The sequence below is a fragment of the Lissotriton vulgaris genome, chromosome 11, assembly GCF_964263255.1.
Source record: "Lissotriton vulgaris chromosome 11, aLisVul1.2, whole genome shotgun sequence".
Lineage (NCBI taxonomy): Eukaryota > Metazoa > Chordata > Amphibia > Caudata > Salamandridae > Lissotriton > Lissotriton vulgaris.
The window spans coordinates 83,524,627-83,548,888 of NC_141699.1; the positions used below are offsets into that span (position 1 = coordinate 83,524,627).

The 24,262-nt window shown below is 44.5% G+C and overlaps 1 protein-coding gene across 5 annotated transcripts in view; it reads left to right on the plus strand.

Moving 5' to 3' along the window:
• Positions 1 to 24,262, plus strand: part of FBRSL1 (fibrosin like 1) — a 1,250,393-nt gene that overhangs the window by 404,714 nt on the left and 821,417 nt on the right. For all 5 annotated transcript variants that reach the window (XM_086942730.1, XM_086942733.1, XM_086942732.1 and 2 more), the window contains exon 2: positions 16,814 to 16,999. In XM_086942730.1, the coding sequence (XP_086798856.1) occupies positions 16,814 to 16,999 (186 nt within the window). The remainder of the gene's footprint in view (positions 1 to 16,813; positions 17,000 to 24,262) is intronic.

A 24,262-nucleotide genomic window follows, 5' to 3' on the forward strand; every position in this document is an offset into this window, starting at 1 on the left:
CTCTCTGTGCATAAGATAGCTCCCTGGGCGTGGGGGCGGAGAGATATTTGGCATCCTTGCTGATGGTAGTGAATTAAATGAAGCAGCAGGGGGTCCCTTTTGTGTTCACTGGTCAGTACCTGGATGAGTACGTCCGGCCCCTGAAGAGACATCCCTGGACCTCCCCGGCTCACCTGAATCACCTCGCTGTGCTGCCTCAGGCAGATGATGGTTTTGTTGATGTGTGCCGGCAGGGCTCAGAGGGGGAAGGGAGGGCAAGTATTGGGGCTAAAGGGGTGTTAAAAACATCACTCACCATATGATAATAAAGGACTAACACCACTTTAAACTGGCAAATCAGACAGAAACGAACAGGCAAAGACAAGGACATGGCTGGAGCAAGACGAGAAAGGGGCTGCTGTTGGAATAATCTTAATGCACACAGCACCATGCGCCCCTCAGAATATTGGCGCCCTGTGCCTGGGCTCAGCTCGCCCATGCTAAAGGCCGACCTGCAGAGGGGCATCTATGCTGCCCTCTTGCTAGGAGACTCGCTCATGAACCAATGTAACCTAGGTGCAGCTTTTTGGGGAGAGCGGTTAGGTACCTTGCCTATGGTACCACAGTACCTAGAGACTTGTGCTGTTGCACACAGTGTCATTATCAGGGAAGCTGGTGCAGCCATCAAGCAGTCCATGTCCAGTGTGACGCCGTCAGCCGGTCTTGTCGCCAACAGCACATTGCAGACCGAGACTTGTATGTTTGGTTCAAGGTTTAAGGCCAGTTCCTCATCTGTCATCATGCAGAGTGCCGTTGATGTGATGCCAGGCCTGTCCGAGGGTATGATGGAAGGCAGGGGTGGGGGTCACTACCCTGCTGTGCCCAGCATCACCTCTTGTGGTCAGTTGCAGACACTAGGCCCAAAACATAGGGTCCTTGGGCACCAGGACAAACATGCAGCCACAAACACACCTACTGGCAAAGGCAAAAAAAAAATGCTAAAGGCACAATGAAGCAAGCATTGGCAGAGCCAATAGGTCTGGGGTTGGCCCCCAGACTGTTGGTAATTCTTGTAATGTTTTATCATGGTTTTTGCAAGACATTGCTTGGGAATATGCTGGGCCCTCATCAATCTAAAAAAAAAAAATGCTTGAGGCAAGAAAGTTTTTGGGGCTCAAACAAACTAAGCATTACCATAGTACACCCAGGCACTGAAGAGAACTACTTTTTGTGTGGATGTGTGCCTTGTGAAAAGGGAGCATGGCGTAACTCGCAGTGAAGTCAGCCAATGGCTGAAGCGGACTGATACATTGCCCCTTAATGCATGCTGGAGTGGGAGGAAGAACAATGTGAATGGCACCACCCACAGGCTAACCGATGAAGTCTGACTGAAACCCTATAATGAACTATGTTATACACATAACTTTAAAAAAAATCAAAAGGTCTTGGCTAACACAAACCTAAAAAAGTCAAGCAGTCTGGCACTGGCTGCAAGCCTCTTGCCTTTAAGAAAGAAAGGAAGGAAGGAAGAAGGATGGAAGGAGAGAAAGAAGTAAAGTAGCCGGGAACGAAAGGCAAGAAAGAAGGCATGAAAAAGCAAGAAAGGAGAGAAGAGAAAGAAAAAGGAAAGAGAATGAAAGAAAGAAGAAAAAGCAGAAAATAGAGAAAGAGAAGAGACGAAAGAAAGAGAAAGGAAAGAAGAAAATAAAGAAAATTATATAGAAAGACAAAAAAGAAATAAGGAAAGAGAAAAAGAAAGAAAGAAGGCAAGGAAGAAAGAAAGACTGCGAAGGAAAGAGAAGTGAGAAAAGAAAATGAATGAAAGAATGTAAGAATAAAAAAGAAAGAAAGAAAGAGGGAAAGAAAGGAGGAAGAAAGAAGGAAATTAAGAAATTAGCAGAGAAAGAAAAAATTAAAAAAAGAATACCTTAAAACAGAACTGTTTCAAATGGACGCATTTTGGTATGCTGTGAAATAGCAGCAGTCTGAAAAGCAAAACACTCCATATGGAATTTACTACAGCATTGGCTGGAGAAGGGATCTGATAAAGATAGGTGTCACAAGCGTCCAGCTATCACAGCAGGCTCTAAACACAAGGGCAACACGAAAGTGATTATAAAGTAAAAGCACCGGCCCTGAAATAAACTAGCTCCAGAAACAACACGATCCAAATAGAATTGGGGAAAGAATGGTGAGCCTCGTGGTTGCAAGAAGCGTCCACTGGTCGGGCTGCTCCTCCAGCTCAGTGGAAGAGCTCTACAGGAAATCTCAAGATTTCTAGCTCCTACATTGGTGAAGTGGTTGTCCAGGCCCAGTGGCGCTGTTCTTTGAAATTCTCAAGATGGCTGACTGCACTCCAGATCTAATACAACAAGAAGAAATTAATGTAAACAACATACGTGTATCTAATACTTAACGACAGTGTTTGTGTTTATAGTAATAAAGAGAAATTGGAAACTGGTAGAAAAGGTTATTTGCCCAGGATCACACCATGTGCTCAAGTATGGGAGCCAGAATTAGAATGTAGATCACCGGGCTCAGTGATCAACTATTTAGTCGCAAGACCAGATCTAGGACTAAGGCTCTCGTCTCATTTGAATCCTGTATGCCTCAAAGGCGAGTCTCTTTTTTGAACCTCTCAGTAATGAGTGGATATGAGCCCGGTGATCGGAATGGGAGGGGTCAAAGGAAAGCGCCTCGTTGAAGCACATTAGAGATACACGGCACCTGATGAGGCACATAAATTCACAAAATCTGTGTGCAGTGAGGTCTACCAGCACTCCTTGCATGGATGCCGCAGAAACTGATGGCTCTGTGCTGGCAGATAAGAGGCCTCCAGCCGCTCTCTCAACGTAGCTGATTCCTGTAGGTAGCACAGAGAGCTGCAGCCCCCTCATGGACTGAGGCTGGGCAGGCCCATAGAATTAGGAAAATTAGCCTTTGTGGGCGAACAAAAGTATCTCTTGTAAATCTGCGCCGTCAGTTACATGGAACAGCTCTTGGGAAATCTCTCGATTCGGTCACTAGTCACCTTTCAACGCTGATAAATTGGCAAGAGGTTGTATCTGATACTGTGACGAGATGTATCTGGTGCTAGACACTGCCATTGACCTGTTTGCGGACATTTCTAGTTTTGGCACTTATGAGAACTGAGCAACAGGTAGAAAATGCTGCTTCCACAGAATCACACAGTGCAGTCTAATTTTGAAGCCAGGATTAAAACTCTGGTTTTATGGTTCCATAGGCAGGAAATTAGAGACTGACCACCTCTCTTGCCTTTCCTGGAAGTCGAACCAATGTGAAGACAGTGACCTTTACAGGGCATGTTCTCCCACTAGGTGACTAAAAGCCATAGCCGGAAGCGGTTTCCCCTCCCAATAGATGTGTTCTTCCCAAAACATGTGCCTATACACCCCACACTTTTAATTTAGACTGGTATAAAAAAAAAAGATTTTTAATAAATATTATGGAGAAGTAATATATGGAAACTTACCTTTTCCTTGCCTGAAGTTCCTGGGGTCTAAATTTGCATATACTCTCCCACTTTTGCCAGCCACTATTTAGCATTTGAATAGTTGCTTTCCAGGAGCAAACAATAGACAGACTTGAGGAGGCAAAGTTGACTCCTTTGAACCTGACAGAATATTCAGGGTGAGTCTGTGAGCATCCTTTTTGACATTTCAGTGTCAAATCCTGTTTGAATGTTAAATTATGCATGACAGGTCTGCAGGTGTAAATAAAAAACTGGAGGCACACTTGAAGGAGAACAGGATGCCAAAACAATTCTTGTGTTCCTACTACCTAGTTGCTGGAATTCTTCCAGACTTCTGTCTCTGGGTTTAACCCCTTCGATGCGTGGGATATTCCCCCGCTGTGCTGGGGGGCGCTGAGCTGAGCTGAGCTCGTCATGAGGTACGGCGCTCCTGTGCTCATGACGAGCTCAGCTCGTCACGGCCACACCCATTCCCGTGGAACGCTCAGCACAGCAGGGGAATTATCCCCACATGCGAGCAATCCACGGCTCATGACGAGCTGAGCTCGTCATGAGCACCGGAGCGCCTTGGCTCATAGCGAGCTCAGCTCGTCATGAGCATTCAAGGGGTTAATGTGGGTACAGTGGCTGCCACATACTGAATTCTGGTGTTAGATGTGAGATGACACTAGATTTACCAAAATACACTTCTCTCCACACACATACCTCCTACCCACAGAGACCAATTATTAGTGGGGTTGAAGACTTTTGCCATCTTCAAAATGCCCAAATTTGTTAAGGTTAGCCCCAGAACATTTCCCTATTGGATAGCGCATGCTGAGGAGTCATTCCAACGCACTAGCTTGTGCCAAGCATATATGTGGCACCTCTAGTCACCCACTTCAGAACATTCCTCATCTGTGAAAGATCACAGGAGAACTGAACCTTCTTTCTGTGACAAGCGAAGAGTCCTGAAGGATTGGACGCGCTGTCCTTCTTGTACCCAGGGCAAAGACGTGGACTCTAAGGGTCATAAGGCTGACCTAAAGCTACAGGGACACAACAAGCTACAAGAGGCCTTTTTCCTGGAACTACCCAGCTGACTAGCGGCAACTGGGCCTGGACTGGACCCTGCTGGAGGTGTTGCTGAGTGCCTCTCTTGAGGTCCTGGGGGCTTTAGAAGTATACTCCTGTGGTGAATTGGGACTTAAAGGACTAAAGCTAGAAGGTAAATTCTTTGACCAGGATGAACCTGGTTGGTGTATCCAACCTGTGCTGTATCGCAGTCACCATCAAGTTGTGCATGTAGGTCCTGTCTTACCGCGGCCACTGACTGTCATTAGCACTTTATACTTCTTGGTGCTATTCCTACTTGAAATTTCAAAAATGTATATCTCCTGTTCCCCATATTGGATTTTTATAATTTGGGTGTTTTTTATTCATTCCATTTTACTCTTATTTTTCTAATTTGGTTTGGGATGTTTAATGTTCTGCTTTTCCACTATATTACTGTTATGGTACTGTGTATATTTAATAATTGCCTCTAAATTTAGCCTGTGTGCTCTGAGCCCTAGCTACCTGGGGATTAAGCTCAGATTCATTTTGTGGCTCTGAGAGTTCCCCCCTGACAAGAATTGTGATTGTTAGTTGATATAGATCGTCGCCCACCCTGAAATAAAATCCAATTTCTTGCATTGCCTTTAGAGCCGAACACAACTTTACAGGTGTTGACTTCAGGGCTAGACACTACTCCAGATATGGTTTTAAGGGCCGGTCACCATACAAAATGTGATCTTGCGGACTGCATGCAGTCTTCCGTCTTTGACCTGTCGTCGTACTGGGCACGGTATTGAAGTGAAGCCTCCAGAACTTTCCATAATGTCCAGCTGTGACTGTGGTGACGCAATGCTCCAGGTGACACCTTCAGGGCTGGAGGCGGCCCTTCATGTGTTGCCAACTCTACGAGGCGCTGTACTCCAGCGGACTGCCTTTTCTAGCGCTGTACTCCAGATGACCCCTGCAGTACTGGACACAGTCCTTCAGTTGGCCCTCTGTACTGTGCACAACACTCCAAGTGAGGCCTGTAGGACTTTATGCAAACGTCATGGTGTTGCTGCTTCATGCAGAGCCCTTCTCTTGGTGAGATCTACAGAATTAGCACAGTGCTCAGGTGTGGTGGTCTGTCCTGGGCACTATACCTCACCTAAGGCCTTCACAATGGCACGCAGTACTCCCGGTGAGACCTCTTGTACTGGCCTCATGGCAGGAAGGGGCGCGATGCTCCAGGTGAGCTTTTCAGTGGTGACACCACTTTCCCTACCCGCTGCCCACAGGTCCAGGTACCCTCGCACCTGTATGGCTTTATGTCCACGGAGGTCTCCGGTGGGATTAATGGTTCCAAGATGGGTTACTCTGGCTGGTGTGCGGTTAAAGTGTTGCAGTGCAAGGGTACCATGGGTACCAGGCCTCACCTGTTGGCACTGTGCTGACAAACACAGAGGTACACCTTGTTGATGGCACGAGGCGCCAGGTGTGAGGAACCATAGCAGCCTTTTAATAGAATGTCCGGGGGCGGGAACATTTGCTAAGGAGGGCAGTTTGTTCCACTGCCCACAGATCACCGACACAGCCCCGGCTTGAATGTCTCTACCGGGCGTGGGCACAAATCACTTCCGGTGCATGGAAGCCCACCCAGGCCTGTCACGTAGTGGCAAAGTGTGGCATGACCTGATGCCTCGGCTTTTTGACCAAATTCACTATACATGCAGAAACTTAATGGCCCTTGGATAGATCTGGCTGTGACGTCATCTGCAGTCAGAAGGGCCTTTTAAACTAGGTCCTGGCGATCGTCCTGGACCACACACGTCATGTTTAAAAAATGCTGATTGGTGCTTCTCGCCACGCTTGGTGGGGTAAGTTTATAATTATAGCGTACGTCAACAAGCGCTATATAAATACAAACCTTTGTCCTCCTCTATCCTTCTGCTATCATTCCAAATCCAAATAACTGACTAATCTATCCACCACTTAAAATGTACTTGCATGTTTCACTTATACTAATTCAACACTAATCCTCTATGGGTCCCGGAGTAGCGTGCTACTCGCCGAAAAAGCGCTTTGACACCTCGTCAGGGGTAGTAAGCGCTATATAAATGCAATTACATTACAATGCAATAATTTGCATCTTGAGCCCCCCGTGCCACACCTCCCGTTTCTTGGCGCATGGAGCAGCGGGCCGGACATGGTGTCAGCTCTGGGTAACACCAGGTCCTGGCATAGCTGGAAATGAGGAGTCCGGGCGTATCCCAGATCCAGCGGCTGTCATTAAGCTCTTCCTATAATATTGCACCCAGTATGGCTATTTTAAGGCTAACATTTGATATTGTTGCTTTTATTTAGTCTTTTTTTTACCCTTTCGGTGCTGATGACGGCTCCCAGTCGTCATGAGTCACGGTGGGCGTGTGCTGATGACGGCTGGGAGCTGTCATAACCACGCCCGCGATCGGAGTGTCCAGCACCGGTGCGGAATACCAGCCGCAGCCAAGATACATTACAATTTCTGCTTCACATTGGCTTAACTGTACAGACACTGAAAATAAAATGCTGTTTTTTTTTGCTTCCTATTTGCATGAGATGGGCCCCCTCGGACCACACCCCAAAAATTAAAAAACATCAACAGGCAACAATCACTCGCCCTCACACTGCCTGATACTTACCGCAAATTACAAACTAATTCGTGGCGTGAGTCTGTGTGGATGTATGTTGTTTTCCTGCCTGGCCACATGCCCCCTTTACTCCTGGCAGTACATCCGCCACCGGACGCTTGGGGGCTCTTTCAGGGTTTCGGTTTAGGGGTGATTCCTCTGGGGTGGAACGTGGTGGTACCTCGTCCAGCACAGGAGTCTCCAGGCCTGGAGATGGCGCATGAACCATCTGCTTCCGGCGTGGCACTGCCTGCCAGCTCCCCGCTGCTCTGGGAGCCGCCTGCTGTTCTGGCTCGGAGCTGCGGTGGTGCCCGGAGAGAGCAATGGGCACCGATGCGTCACTTCCGCAGCCTGCCGTGCCGAAGAAACATCTTTCGTGGCTAGATCTGTGCGTAGCTCGCCAGCGTCATCTGGCGTGGAGCCTCCCAGATGAGTTTCCATAGCTCTCAGTGACCCTCATGTGTTACTCACACCCAGGCACTTCGCATAACCGTACAGTGGCTGTTTGACACATTGGTGATTGTGCATGTTTTGTATCGAGAAAGTGCTGTGACACCTGCGTTGTAGTTGAAACATTTTCTTTGCCACATTTTAGGTTTTTCTGGTCATTTTCACCCCTTTTCTTCATCAAAACCATATTTTTGTGTGACTTACCTTTCATGTAACTTGTGTCTCGCACAGAACATGCATGTTGCTCATACCGTGTGTAGGTTTTCCAGGGCTCGGCAGTATATGGTTATGTCATGGTACATTAGCTGTCATTTCTAATGCCCCCTTCGACTCAAGAGTCTCTAGGCGCTAGGAAAGAAGGAGGTGAAAGGCTGGCAATACCGGCAACAAAGCTTGCGAGAATAGAGACATTTTCAAGTTCTTTATTAATGTGGACAGAGGAGGGTCACAAGACAGGAGCCGTGGCAGTGACTGCCCGAGATTAAGGGAACCATAAGAAAAGCGTACAAATCCTGTGGACCACATGGAAGTCCCCTCTGTAGAGCAGAGGCACCTCCCATGGCAGTATTTTCCAACACGCCTGTAGGAACAAGTATGCTGGATTCTCTGTCCTACGTGAAGTCAGTGACTGAGGGTTTTGTAGGGTCGGTTCAGCACGTGTCTACCTACAAAGAGCAGCCAGTAGCCAGGCTGCTGCATGTTGAAGCACCCATAGGCTATTCACTAGGCCACTGGGCAGTTCTAGGTAAATTAAACGTCAGTAACCCACCCAAACAGAATCCGATTAATGCTTTTTCCACCAATAATCTACTTCCAACAGAAAGCAAAGACGAAATCTTGCTTCAAGAACTCACTCGGTGACCACAAGATGAAATCGTGGAATCACTCTAGTCTGGAAGAGGTTCACATGGTCACGTGTTCACTCCAAATTATAAAAATAATCAAAATATGGTAGTAACGCCACAAAATTCAGATTTTCACACAAAAAGATGCATTTTGTGAACTACGTGCAGTGTTTGTTCTCGGTTGGGCTGTAAGTATTCTGCGTAGGTAAAACTTCTCACACCCCTAAATAACACAAATATTCATCACGGCTTGTCTTTCCTAAAGCGCTACACAACAAGCTTGCGTAGATTGTGGAACTTGTAAATAGCAGGTTCGAGTATTACGCATTGCAATGTAACTACAACAATTGACATTAGGTTAACTTTACTCCCACCTGCTAACCTCTTAGTACTTTACCAACGCCCCAAGTTGATGAAGCAACTGCAGTCCGACCACCCTTCACTGTGAGATGTTGTGTGCCAGACGCCAGTTCCAAGGACAGAGAGGTGTTTCCAGCATTTGAAAGCAGAAATAGCTGGTGGGCTGAGATGGTGGTTAGTGGCCAACCTCAACTGGACAGTGGCTCTGTACCTCTGTAACTATAGGTAAGAGGAATCTACTGTGGTAATTGTATTGGCACCATCCAGTAACCTCTCCCTGAATCACGATGAGGTGGTCGAAGAACAGCCTGCTTTTGTGAGAGCCAGTAGGGAAATTCCACACCCTGAGTGTACTTTTAGTCTGTATTTTATAAAGCTTCTTTTCCGTTTATGCTTTTCAAACACCTAAGTCACACGTTTCGGCTTAAAGTGGATTCATGTCCTTGGTCTGTTTCAGGTCAGTTTCATAGCATGTTGGCCCACCCTGGGATGCAGACATGTGGCAGCTTGCCCCATGGGTTGATCAGCAATTCTCACGGAGGCCTGTGAGTTGGTTAGCATAGGGCAGAGTTCATAGTATATTATTTCATGTTGAAAGTTGTCCGTGCGAGTTTAAAGGGGGTAGTGCATAGAAACATATGTCTGTCTGTCATGAACACTATAGGCCAGCCTCGCTCGTCTCTGCCTCTGCATACTGTCAGAAACACCTGCTCTGAAGGCCTGGCTGGCCCTGGGTGTAGTTCTAACAGCTGTTTTCCTTCAGTAAAGATGTAGTGTCTGGAAGCAGACGGGCCTCCGCGGAGCACCCTCGCAGCTCTAGGAACTTCTGCAAAGATTCTGTGAAAATCATTAACGTTATATTAGAAACCACTGCAGTCTGGCCGTGTTTCCTTTTTGTTCTTCTTTTAATAAGCAGAGGTGTGTCTTGTGTAGTGCAGATGGCCCCAGAGGCAGCCTCAACATTGCACCCCTGGCATCCTTTTCTTTCTGGGGGCGGCACGGAGGATTGCACAGACACCAGATTAGTGTGGGCAGACACAAGGGCTGGGAACCCTGTACAGTTTGCATCGTGTGTGCAGTGTAGGCTCCCGCACAGACTGTAAATATTGCACCCATGTGTCTAGGGTAGGGAGATGCACGCACCTTAACCCCTTCGATGCCACGGTGGTCGTGTGCGGATGAGCTCGTCATCTAATGCGGCTTTTAGAAAAAAGCCGCGCAGCGGAAAAATAACCGCCGCAGCGATGCGGTTAAGTACTGCACTGTGTGTCTACTGCGGAGTGTTATGTTGACACACCTACATACTGTGAGCATTGCACTATTTGTATCATAGTGTAGACACACAGACGGTACGTGCTGCACTGGTGTGCCTGGCATAAGGAGATGTGCTGCCCTCCTGACCGTGCTGTGAGTCTAATGCTGAGAGTAATGTACACAGACCTGCATACTGTGAGCATTGCACTAGTTGCATCATAGTGTAGATACACAGACGGTAAACGTTGTGCTACATGTTGAGGGTAGTGAGCCCCACATACTGTGAAGGACTTCACTGTTTGTGTCATGGTCACTCTAAGGAGAGAAACTGTAGACCCTGTTCGTTGTACGGTGCGCAGTGTTTTCTCTGTGCAGTCTGTAAATGATGCACTTTTTGTATCATAACCCCTCAATTACGATGCACGCTTTTACCACGCATGCCTTCAACAAGGGAAGTATGTTATGTTCGTTTAATGCCATGTAGGCTCATCACACACAAGCTGAGGGTACATCCGAGTAACATTGGAATTACAAGCGCAGAGATACTCCAGTTGGAGTGGATTCAAGCGCTATATAAACCAACAAATAAATAAACAAGGTTTGGTTTCACGCACTGAAACGTATCCTCCTGAAAGTACTGAAATCTCTCTGTGAAAGACCATGAGAAAAAAATGCAGGAATCGGCACTGAGCCCTCGATGCTATTCCCCCAAAACTTTTATCCCAGTTACATCCCCTACTCCCCCCCCCAACCCCCCGCACACACACACACACACTCACTCACTCCTATTCAAGGAGTTAGTCTATCTGTTTATATTTATCATCCTCTGTACATTGCTCTGACACCTTTGGGTCATGTTCGCGCTTTATAAAAGACTTTGAATAAAAACATAATAAAAATAATGGCCAGGCTGCAGGCCTGTCCTCCTACGCTCCATCCTAGCCAGACCTAAGTTGAATGAAAGAGCTGCTACCATAAGGAACCCCGGAGCAGCCCTGACTGAACATTTGCAAAGCCAGAGTTTTAGACCCTTATTCTTTGTGGCTCTGGAACTGCAGAAATGTTGGTGATGTGTTTTTCCAATGTCTAGAGAGGCCAGAGGTTTCAAACTTGAGCATCAAAACTGAGTGGTGATGTTTTATCATAAACTCTAGAACGTTGTGGTTAACTCAAACAAAATAACTTAAATAAATTCACTGATTTATATTTTTATTGCGGCTGTACTGCCCTAATATCCCCGCCACAAATTCGAGGATGTTTGGGGCAGCAGGTGTAAGGGGGTATGCGGACTGTCAACCTTTGCAAGTGGTGGAGAATGCTTTTGAGGTTCCTCCTAGCGGTACCAGGTAACTGTTCCTCCTGGGTTCGAGTCTTGGCAACGGCACTCAACATCCTGTGATTCTGGGCAAATCACGTAATCTCCCCGCGCCTAACAAAAATGAATGTGTCCTCATGTAACGTAACTGGTGCTATGTAAAGAGCTCTGATACCCGATTCGGGTCAAGTTTGCGCTATATAAAACACTGTAAAATAAAAAATAAATAAAAAATGAATGCCGAGCTGGGACTAGTTTTACTAATCGATCTAATTAAGATCTAGTCAATTCTTTTGTGCATATGTTCTAGTCCACTGAGATAACCACCCTCAATGGTGACATTATTAGGGATTGTCTTAAATCTCATTTTGCTCTTCGGGATTGTCTTAAATCTCATTTTGCTCTTCGCATTCCATGGCTGAAATATATTAAGACACATTTGAGTGACCTGGGCCACCCTGAATTTTATGATCAGCCAAAATATTTACAACACATAAATAGAAATAATTAAAAAGTGAGTGTTTATCGCTCCTGGAGGGATTAAGACTGTCTTCGGAATTGATGAAGCTGAGTGTCCGTAATAACCCAATGATCCTGGTCACCAATGATTAAGGCTCCCTGTTTTCTGTTTTTACTGATTTTTTCAGATAAATACAGCTGGAAAACATTAATTTTCTTGTCTGTATTTATTTTTTAAATGTGGATAAAAATGGAAATTGAGTAGCTTTTTGAGTAATTCTAAATATTTCTGCCATGACTGCCAGGCCAATAAATGTATGGATTGATAGATAAAGGGGTTAAAAAATGAATTTTAGTAAAGAAGCTTTGACAGCAGTAGATATACACAAGGTTGATACTGAAATGTGCATATTTTCATATGAGTGCATTGATTTATCTTCAGCGAGTGTTCACAGCACTGAAACCTGGCAGACATTCAAGCATGAGTGCATATTTATCGGTTAAATAAATGTGGAAATAACCTAATTTCAGTTTAATTTTTTCACGAAATCCAAAATAAATATGGACAAATACAGATAAAATTAGCAAAAAATAAATATGGACAAATACAGATAAAATTAGCAAAAAATAAATATGGATAAATACAGATGGAAACGGCAAAAAAAGAAATACCATAAAACCGGGAGCCCTACTCCTGATATGCAATCATATTTAAAATCTATTGAGAGGACACAAGATAGATTTCTTCAAATGCGTTTCAGATTGGGCATATTCCCTCGCGTGACCAGTTTCCCAGAGATCCACAACTGGTTGTAATGTCTTTGCAAATGCCCTTGTGGTGACGTCACTGCAGTCAATAATTCACACTGCATTATTCTGTAACTTCTATAATGAACAGAGACAGAGTTGGGCTTAACTGACACTGAGGTCTTATGGGTTTAGACAGTGTCGACCTGCATTGTTATTTTTACAGTCTCTACCGAACGAGTACATATGTTTCTCTACGGCAAGGGTTTCAAAGAACGTGATTTGATGTAGAAAAAACATTTTAATATGAATTTTATGGTGCCATAAAAATGTTTGTACCTATGGTAAGGTTTTTAAACAGTGTGATTAGATGCAGAAATACCTTTTTAATAGGAATATTTTATGGTGCTGTAAAAATGTTTGTACTTTTTGCATGGAACATATATTGTTTTTAATTTTTGATTAGAATTTGTTTTTTGTATATGCTTTTAGGATTTCCTATGAAAAAATCAAATTCTGCCCACTACGCACTATGTACTAGAAGATATTTGAGGTGAAGCTGCCCTCTTCCCCCATATAACAGTGGACTTTTGAGGATGTTCTACCCACTTCTCACCACATACCAGAGGTTGCTTAAAGTTATACAGCCCACCCCCGCATACCACAGGGTATTCGAAGCTGTACTGCCCACTCTTCACTATGTACTAGAAGATAATCGAGGTGAATAGACATGTGAGGCTGTACTGTCCACTCCCCACCATATGCCGGGGAATGTCTGAAGCAAAACTGCCCACTCCTCCCACACACCTCTGGACATTTAAAGCTGCACTGCCCTCTCCCCCACATACCAGGGAATGCCTGCAGCTGGGCTGTGCCCCAAAGTGACCCAGGATTGTTTAGGCTATTCTGCCCTCTCCCCACCTCATATCAGAGGATATTTGAATGAGTATTGACCTCAGAACTTGCCCCCACACAAGAGGATTTTTGAGGTTGTATTGCCCAGTCCCCACCACACATAGACATCTGAGGCTAAACTGCCCACTCCTCTAATATACCACTAGATGCTTGAAGCCCCACAGAGCAGAGTAGGTTTGAGGCAATGCTGTCCAACCCCGTCACACACCAGTGGATGTTTGAGGCTTTTTTGTACGCACATTTGTTTGCACACTCTACATATTTTACAACAAATATCATTTTTGCGGGGTCTGGTTCGAAAGAGCCATTGTTAATTTACAGTGGATAAACAGTAATCCCATTCCTTCCACTAATTGGCCTTATTATCATCCTCATTTGCTTGCTTTTTATTCAATGGTTGCCTTCCTCTTCATGTGCTTGTCCGTCCCTGGAGCACAGCCTCTTTATAATCCTTTTGATTGGGTGATTTGTGTTCTTCCACTGCACACATGGAGGCAGTTTCTAATGGTCTTTCTCTTTCTGCACTTCCCGAGACTGCATGTGTTTTCTAGCTCTCTCCTTTGTCTGTTGCTTCCCCCCCCCCCTCATATACCCACCTGTGTTTTATCTCCATACCTCCCAGCTTGCATATAAAAGCAGTAACAGGTATTTTTTGTGCTGTGCTGTAGCTGCGGAGTTCAAGAGTGCTTTTTGCTTTATCTCCTGCATTCCACATATAGCACAAAAGCACAGCTTTGGCACAAGGGTTTTTCTGGCACAAGTGGAATGGCCAGACCCTGCTCTCTCCCAGCTGTCAGCTGAGGAAGAAGTTGCACTTAGCATGACACTTCTCCTGGAAGCCCATTAATCCCTCTGGTCTACTGTGGAGGAACAACTGGTTCAAGCTTGTGGAAAGTAAATCAGTCCTTGGCAAGGGTGTGCCCTTACTTTCTGACACTTATTTAGTATTCCTATATTCTGTTTAGAGTTTTTGGACAGAATCAAATTTGAAAAATAAATCACGCCATTTATAAAGATTGAAAACCTTGAATTCAACGAGTAGTTCTTGGATGCATTAAGGTACTGTTTTCCTTTTTCTACTGTGTTTTGATTTTTTTCTTTCACTGTTTTTCAAACAATGCTTTCCAAACTTTGGAAAAGCCAACCGACCAGCACTCTCATTATAAAGTCAAGACCTACAGACTTTGACAATGCTTGTTATTCATTATTGCCAAACATGTTATGAAGCACTACATCTACATTGGATAATGTGAAATGCCACAGAAATTTGGAATTCGGTGAGGATTTTTTTGTTGTTGCAGAAAACCAGCTATTTATGTTCACACCATGTCGCAGTTCAGGTTTTTCACAGACCTTGATTAATTTTGAAAAAGGGCAAAATGTGCATTTCTTTTTGCCCGGAATGAGTGTTTCACAGTTGACTAGGTCTATGTTGTGCAATAATGCACAGCTACATCAGAACGGAAAGCGGTCAAATAAAGCTGCACGAAGTCCTCAAAAAATTCAATTAATTATTTCATTAAAACTGAAAAAAATGAATATTTTTGCAGTTCATCGTTCTACTCCTTAAAGCAGTTCCTTGTCCTGTTCATATAGTGTTTGCGGAGGTTCAAAGGTCATTGATGACTCTTAAATTCTAGATAAAAAGAAGCTAACGAGAAAATATACATTATGGCTAGAGTATGTTGTAAAGTTTTTGTGTAGCACACACACACCACTGCACTGGAATTGTGTCGCAGCTGTGGAAAGAGACCGCGTAGCAGTTCATTCTTTGACAAAGTCAGCTGCAAGTTTGTCATTTTAACACTCATTCATACAAAATAGATGCAAACTATGAAAATATATAGTATTTTTTTTAGGAAAGAAAAGTATACACAATTTTCCAGATGCTACTGAAATTATAAGTCACCAACAGTGATTGTGGTGTGTCTCGAGGAGCCCCGTTGTGATACCGTCTGTTTTAACCCCAGAGTAAAATAGTTTGTAAAGCACAGCATGTTACACTGCGCAGAAAATAACCTTATATGTCGTCTTTCAATGTGATACAATGTGTGGTCTTTTTTTCTCGACACCCCAGTTACGATTTGTAACTGGTCTTTAGTTTTGGCTTTACTTTATGCGCACATTGTAGGGCGCTTCAGCACTTTGTACATTTACTACCGTTTTGAGTCGAATGGCGGTAACCTACATTTGCGTAAATAATGAAACAAAACATTTTAATAACCATAGAAACAATTTACACCCTGTTTGAATTACATTTACATTCGTCAGGACGTTTTCATGCTCTGGATAAAAGGTGTGTCCCAAACCAGCAGTTGGGGACATTATTACCGTATGGCAAAGGAGTCACCTCGTGTGTGTCAATTTAATTCCAAAATACAAAATTAATGAACTGGAAAGGAACCACTAGATCTGTGTACGGTGTCTTACCCTGCGCTGCGCCACATGCGACATGTCTGTTTATGAGTAACTTTTGACCCAATCGAGCAAGAAGCTATTTTTGTTGATATCTGCGAATTATGCAGTAGGTGGTGGAATCTTATCTTTCTCTAGTGGCCCTCACCATTCCAAGAGGGCCCTAGAGCCCTCTGGGGTAAGTGTCCTGACCATGGTCTGATGGTCGGGACACCTACGGGTAGCTGAGCGCTTTACAAAATCAGATATAATAATAATAATAATAATGGTGCTCCCTTGCGAGGCGACATCCCTGCAGCTTTGTTTGTTCCCCTAGTTTACTCTGGTGATTGTTACCGAGAACCTAGGTCTATGTTGCTGGCCGTGGTTTCTTGCTCGTGCTCTCTCTCTGCTCCCAGCTCTTCTAAGCGCTATCTTCTGCTCTTGTGAGGTTCCACTTTGGCTATTCCCATGAGGTAGCTGATGATCCCGTGAGTCGCGGTCAGCCCCTGCATGTATGCGGAGAGGAAGGCCGCTGTTGTGCCTCGGCTGTTACCTTGGGATGTTGTGTTGTTGTCAGTGTCCCCAAAGACATTTCAAAATTGGGTCAGCATCATTCAAGTTGCTGATGGTTGAAATGACAAATTGAGTGTCAAGGGAGAGGCTGATTTTGAAGCAGTCCTGGATATTGGCCCATATTTCACTACTTTGCTTGTCGTTGCCTTTACCAATGGACGCGTTTGTTGACCCGCTGTGGTTAATCAAGATGCAGGGTAGTCAGTAGTGGCGTAGCTGAAGATACCACCACACTTGTGCATTATTCCACTGTTGTGTTATAAGAATTGATTGAAGCTTCAGGTGTTCTTGATCATCAAGTTTGGGAGCTAAGCGATGTTCTCTTCTCTTCCTGGTCCCACAGAAGGATTTGTCGTTGAAGCCACAGGAGCGCAAGGAGAAGTGGGAGAGACAACCATGCAAGAAGGCCAGAGAGTCCGAAAACTGCCTCTCGGTCGTGAATGGGCAGAACCACGACATCTCGGAGAAGGAGTCGGAGCGGGGCAACCACCAGGCCCGGAAGAGGTTCCCTCTGAAGATCTCCAAGCAGGTAGGACATGAAATTTAAGTCTTCATCAATTTCCTCTGATCTCAAACAAGCATGCCGTGCGTCCCAAAAAAGTTAAAAGAATTGATTACTGTTATCTCATGCTTTGCTTGTTTTATTGTATTGTTATCTTGTCCACTTTCAAAACATCTTCTCTACTGTTGTAGTCGAAGTGAGGATCACAGGCCCTACACAATGTAACTTACATGTAGAAAACAAGCACTGGCAAGGTCAATTGGTATTGCCTTTGTGAATTATTGGCTTTGACATTGGTTTTTAAGAATGCTGTACAAGAGTACTGGTCTCTACCGAGAAGAGAGGTATTTCTCGTCCCCTTTTTTGGGGCTATAGACATGGGAATACATGGGTGTTAGGAATCCAACAGACCTCCCAGAGAAGCTTTTGTAAGGTGAGTAGCCAGACCAGAAAATGCCTGTATCATAGCACACACAATGTCTAGTCTATATCAAGTGCATTAAGATTATCACCATAGAATAATGTATAGACGAAGGGGGAAGAAACTGAATTGTGGATCTGTAAACAGGATTAAGTGGCTGGCATACACTTGGCAGAGATGGTTTGTGTGCAGAGTGCCAGTACACTCCTTGGAGTAACAGGGCGCTATACACGATGCCTTTCATTCATTCATTCATAGCTCAGCGATATTGAGTAATATTACAGTGAATACAGTACAAACCCCAAACGTTGTTCATCAGACCCCCCTATTTGTGAGTTTGAAACCTCATTGCTTGCCTTGTGGATATTATTATGTTTTAACGTTGCCGTGTTACTGAGCCGCGCAGTACACCTCACATTTTTGGTGCAGGCATATTGGTTTTCAGTATATTTTCCTGGCTGCAGCATGTCTTTAGCATCTGTTTTCCCTTTAAATCCTCCCTTACCAGGGCTTAGATATCCTGTGGCGCACCTTCCACTCGAGTGGCAGCACTTAGCCGGATGCTATGCGTCCATGTGAAGGATTCAGAAGCATTCGTGCATGTTACATTCAGGACTCCATCACTGCAGAAGCCACAGGTCTGGCAAGGTCACTGAGGAGCAGTGCTTAATTTGAACCGGAGGTTTCTGGTGCTCGGTAAAAGCTCTTAAGTGTCAGCACCAGCTCCTGTGACAGTCTGCCCAATGGTGGCACTGCCTGGCTAAGTTAGAGATGACCACAACAACAGTTAATTATTATTTCAGTATACATTAAGAAAATTACTATTACCTGCTGCCCAAGCCATTCTTATAGCTTTGGGGGTTTGGAATAGTCCGAACTGTCACACTTCTAGGAGTGTGATGGTATGTAGTTGTGTTGGTACTATCATTGGCAGCATGGCATGGGCAATGTTTGGTGCAAGCTGCTGTGGCCTCCTGACATTTTACAAATTAGGCACTGGTGAGCAGGAAACGTTTACCTCCTTGTTGTAAAGTAAAGTTCACCTTCAGACTAAGCAGTGTGGAGCAGAACACATGCCATTTTTGCACACAGAAAAATTAAGTGCACACGTGTCGCAAGAAATGACAAACACAACTGTGGTAAAGCCTCATTCTAGGACCAAATTCAAGCTTACACACAAATAAAGATGACGCTCATATTTATCAAGGCCCATATCCTATATTGGCAAAAACACAATTGATGGACAGAATGCAGAACAATGTCATACATTCACCCCAGTACAGAGATCTGGGCCTAAATCCATCGTTTTTTTGCTCACCATGCCATTCCAATCTTAACCCAGCCATAAGCAAATCAGTCTTGTCCCTGTGCCCAATGGGAACAGTCCAGCCCGAACTGCCAGGCCAGGTCCTCCCTGGACAGGAAACCAGCATCCTTGGACCGGTTTCGGGGTTTCACCCTTCTTCAGCCTGGATAGCTTGACTCCAGTGGCATGGAGAGCACAAGACTCACGTCTTGGCATACTCCAATCTTAACCCAGCCATAAGCAAATCAGTCTTGTCCCTGTGCCCAATGGGAACAGTCCAGCCCGAACTGCCAGGCCAGGTCCTCCCTGGACAGGAAACCAGCATCCTTGGACCGGTTTCGGGGTTTCACCCTTCTTCAGCCTGGATAGCTTGACTCCAGTGGCATGGAGAGCACAAGACTCACGTCTTGGCATACCCCGTCCACTCGGGGTGACAAATGCAAAAACAACAATTGATGGACAGAATACAGAACAATGTCATACATTCACCCCAGTACAGATATCTGGGCCTAAATCCATCGTTTATTGCTCACCATGCCATTCCAGTTTGGACCCAGCCCATATGCAAATCAGTCTTGACCCTGTGCCCAAAGGGGACCGGCCGGCCTGAATTGCCAGGCCAGGTCATCCCTGGACTGGAAACAAGCATCTTAGGACCGGTTTCGGGGTATCACACCTCATCAGCCAGGATAGCTTGTCTCCAGTAAGATGGAGAGCACGGGACCCACGTCTGGGCATACCCAGCCAACTCGGGTGACAAATGCAAAAACAACATCTCCTTCTTTTTTTTTGCTTCATATCGTATATTAGAACACTGAAATGTTTAGAGCTCCATTGAAGATAAGGACGTGGTTCAGAGACCATATTGGCTGGTAAAGAACTTTCACTCTCACATTTCAATACTTATATTTTTGGTTCTCCCTTTCTACATTACAATATTCTACCTGCAGTGTGCCACATGTTCCAATTACTTTATACCGATCTGCCTCGGTCTAAAGCGGATGTTAAAGTCCCTTTCCCTCATTTTAGGCCCTTGTGTGTGGCTCTGGCTGATAACTCGGGAAGAGAGTTTTAACAACCATTATAGCCCTTGGAAGGGGGCTCTAATGCTTAATCCACTCACGTGCTGCACATCGGCAGGCCTCGCAAAGCCTTCTGTACGCTGCTGCCCTCACACCTTTCTGGAATATACTTAGAACACTAAAAACCACACCCAGGCCTGTGTATGCTGTGCAGAGTTGTTTATAGATTGCACATAAACTTTTTGTTGCCTGCTATCAGACCTTTTGTAACCCTCGCTTAGGCCTTTGTGTCCAATTTAGGACCTTTAAATCTTTAACCCACTGACCGTTCACAACCAGCTGCCTCCATAACCTCTTTTATGGTGTGACGATTCACTTCCGCCGGCTGTTCACTTCCGGATCCCTCTGTTATTCATTTTGCACCTGCGGGCCGAGGACAGCCAGGTTGGCTGTTAACCACTCCTCATACATTTAATTACTATCTGCCGGCTGTGGCTTTTACTTCCGGTCTAGTCCTGCCAAGTGCCACGCATTAGGTGTTATTGTAACGCATCACCGGACTACAATGTGTTGTCACGCATATTTAGCTCCCCAGCAGCACTGCCTAAGGCGCTTTTCTATACTACAGGAGATGCACTCAACTTCTCTGTAACTGTGTCCCACAGTGTTAGGTGAGGCAGTGTGTGGACCCAGAGAGTACTGTGGTTGCCATGGAAACCTGATCTTGGGCCTGGCATGTTGCAATGTATTAAACAGTGTCTCTACACACAGCCGGCAGGCAGTCTGAGTTGCACAGAGAGAGCAAAAGGAGTATAAAATAAAATATTTCCTTCCCGGAACTGGTGGAAACTGGCAAAATATGTCTGAAATATGTTACTTTGCTGAAAGACAAATACTGATGAAAAAAACATTTTCATAAAATGACCAGAGAATGTTAGACGATAAATCAGACAACTCACCAAAATGGAAAGTATTATCAGAACAAATTGTTATACTGTACGAAACTGTCATGGTGATGTAAATGGGCGCATTTGACTTATGTACTGTGATGTTTGGAGAAAAAAAGTCAATTTTCATTAAATGACAAACTGGTGTTCAAGGGGTCAATGAGTTTATTTATTAAAAATGAAAGTTGGTATTTGGAAACATTGATTGCATGTTCAGAAAATGGCAAGGTGAGATTTATTGATCATTAATTAATTAATTAATTTACTAATAAGGGACTGGCATTTGAGGGCAATGAGGGATGTTCAGAAATTAACAAGCCCTTTTGGACAAAACCAGATAATTTAAACATAGGTCATGCAGCAGGATTTCGTGAGTCTCTTGCGGGGATTTCTTCATTTACACCCCTGCGCCTCTAACATTTGTCTGACTCTAACCTGAGGGACGGTTCTCTTGGCTGAGGGCTGAGCCTGTAAGATTAGGGTGACCCTAGAGCTGCTGACTTAGGCTCTAAGATTTGTCTAGGGTCACTCAAAGTCATTGAAATCTCACTCATAATTATGTTGAAATTTAGAAAATGTCACACATAGCAATCTGAAACCTTGGCCGTTTGTCCGGCAGCCGTGCTTCTTTCGCTGTAAAGCAGTCAGGCGTACGCTAACAGAAGTCACGCTTAACTCTGCCACATGGCTTACCGGTGGCCATACACTTCCAGCGGGCATGCTTCATTCACCCTCGATTAGTCAGGCATACTAGGTGGCTGTACACTTCCAGTAGCTGTGGTTGCTTCGCTGCTCAGTCATCCTGTACACCTACAGAAGCTGTGTTTAACTCACACTTAGTGATTTAGGCTTTCTGGTGGCCATACACTTCCAGCGGCCATGCTTCATTTGCCCTCAACTAGTCAAACATACGCGGTGGCTGCACGATTCCTTTAGCTGTGCTTCATTCAACCTCGGCTCGTCAAGCATACGAGGTGGCTGTACACTTCCAGCGGCCATGCTTCATTCAACCGCGGCTCGTCAAGCATACGAGGTGGCTGTACACTTCCAGCGGCCATGCTTCATTCAACCTCAGCTCGTCAAGCATACGAGGTGGCTCTACACTTCCAGCGGCCATGCTTCATTCAACCTCAGCTCGTCAAGCATACGAGGTGGCTGTACACTTCCAGCGGCCATGCTTCATTCAACCTCGGCTCGTCAAGCATACGCGGTGGCTGTACATTTCCAGCGACCATGCTTCATTCAACCTCGGCTCGTCAAGCATACGAGGTGGCTTTACACTTCCAGCGACCATGCTTCATTCAACCTCGGCTCGTCAAGCATACGAGGTGGCTGTACACTTCCAGCGGCCATGCTTCATTCAACCGCGGCTCGTCAAGCATACGAGGTGGCTGTACACTTCCAGCGGCCATGCTTCATTCAACCTCAGCTCGTCAAGCATACGAGGTGGCTCTACACTTCCAGCGGCCATGCTTCATTCAACCTCAGCTCGTCAAGCATACGAGGTGGCTGTACACTTCCAGCGGCCATGCTTCATTCAACCTCGGCTCGTCAAGCATACGCGGTGGCTGTACATTTCCAGCGACCATGCTTCATTCAACCTCGGCTCGTCAAGCATACGAGGTGGCTTTACACTTCCAGCGACCATGCTTCATTCAACCTCGGCTCGTCAAGCATACGAGGTGGCTGTACACTTCCAGCGGCCATGCTTCATTCAACCGCGGCTCGTCAAGCATACGAGGTGGCTGTACACTTCCAGCGGCCATGCTTCATTCAACCTCAGCTCGTCAAGCATACGAGGTGGCTCTACACTTCCAGCGGCCATGCTTCATTCAACCTCAGCTCGTCAAGCATACGAGGTGGCTGTACACTTCCAGCGGCCATGCTTCATTCAACCTCGGCTCGTCAAGCATACGCGGTGGCTGTACATTTCCAGCGACCATGCTTCATTCGGTGTGTTACCGCTACAACGCATCTTTTACAACGTAATGCTGTTACAACGCAGCTATTACATCGCAAATACCATTACAATGCATGCCATTACAACGCATGGCATTACATAGCAGATGCTATTACAACGCATACCATTACATCGTAAGTATTGGTAAGTATTTTTTTTTTATTTTATTTAATATTTTATAATTGATTTAATTATTATTAATTATTAAAAAATATTTATTTCGTTTTTAAATATTATAAATTAAATATATTAATTTAAGTATTTTTTAAAATAAGTATGAGTATAGGAGTATATGTTTTGGGGTACTGATGTATATGTTTTGGGGTGTTTGGGTATTTTTAGGTTTTAGGGCAGTGTTTGGGTTTTGGGGTACAGGGGTGTTTTTAGGTTTTAGGGCAGTGTTTGGGTTTTGGGGTACAGGGGTGTTTTTAGGTTTTAGGGCAGTGTTTGGGTTTTGGGGTACAGGGGTGTTTTTAGGTTTTAGGGCAGTGTTTGGGTTTTGGGGTACAGGGGTGTTTTTAGGTTTTAGGGCAGGGTTTGGGTTTTGGGGTACAGGGGTGTTTTTAGGTTTTAGGGCAGGGTTTGGGTTTTGGGGTACAGGGGTGTTTTTAGGTTTTAGGGCAGGGTTTGGGTTTTGGGGTACAGGGGTGTTTTTAGGTTTTAGGGCAGGGTTTGGGTTTTGGGGTACAGGGGTGTTTTTAGGTTTTAGGGCAGGGTTTGGGTTTTGGGGTACAGGGGTGTTTTTAGGTTTTAGGGCAGGGTTTGGGTTTTGGGGTACAGGGGTGTTTTTAGGTTTTAGGGCAGGGTTTGGGTTTTGGGGTACGGGGTGTTTTTAGGTTTTAGGGCAGGGTTTGGGTTTTGGGGTACAGGGGTGTTTTTAGGTTTTAGGGCAGGGTTTGGGTTTTGGGGTACAGGGGTGTTTTTAGGTTTTAGGGCAGGGTTTGGGTTTTGGGGTACAGGGGTGTTTTTAGGTTTTAGGGCAGGGTTTGGGTTTTGGGGTACAGGGGTATTACGACTTTATATAAATTAAATTAATTACATTAATTTTATTTAATTTAATTACATTAATAACTATATTTACAATTATTAATTTAATTTTATTAATAAACGATTATAATTAAATTATATTATTTAAAAATGTTTAATTAATTAAATTCTTTTAATTTTATTAAATATAATTATATTATGTATTATTTATAACTAAATTAAATTATAATTATATTTATTGTAATTAATTACATTATATTATTCTCTATTTATAAATTTTTTATATTTCATTAATTATATTATTTTAAATATATTAAATTAATATCAATTTTAATATTAATTAAATTACTATAATTAAATTAATTACTGTTTTAAAAATGTTATATTTTTTTTATTATTTTAAATTAATTTAATTAACTTTATTACATTTTTTAAAAAAAAGATATACTTACCTATACTTACGATGTAATGCCATGCGTTGTAAAAGTATCTGCTATGTAATGCCATGCGTTGTAATGGCATGCATTGTAATGGTATTTGCGATGTAAAAATCGCGTTGTAACGGAACGCGTTGTAATACATCGCGTTGTACTGACACCAATCCGCTTCATTCAACCTCGGCTCGTCAAGCATACGCGGTGGCTGTA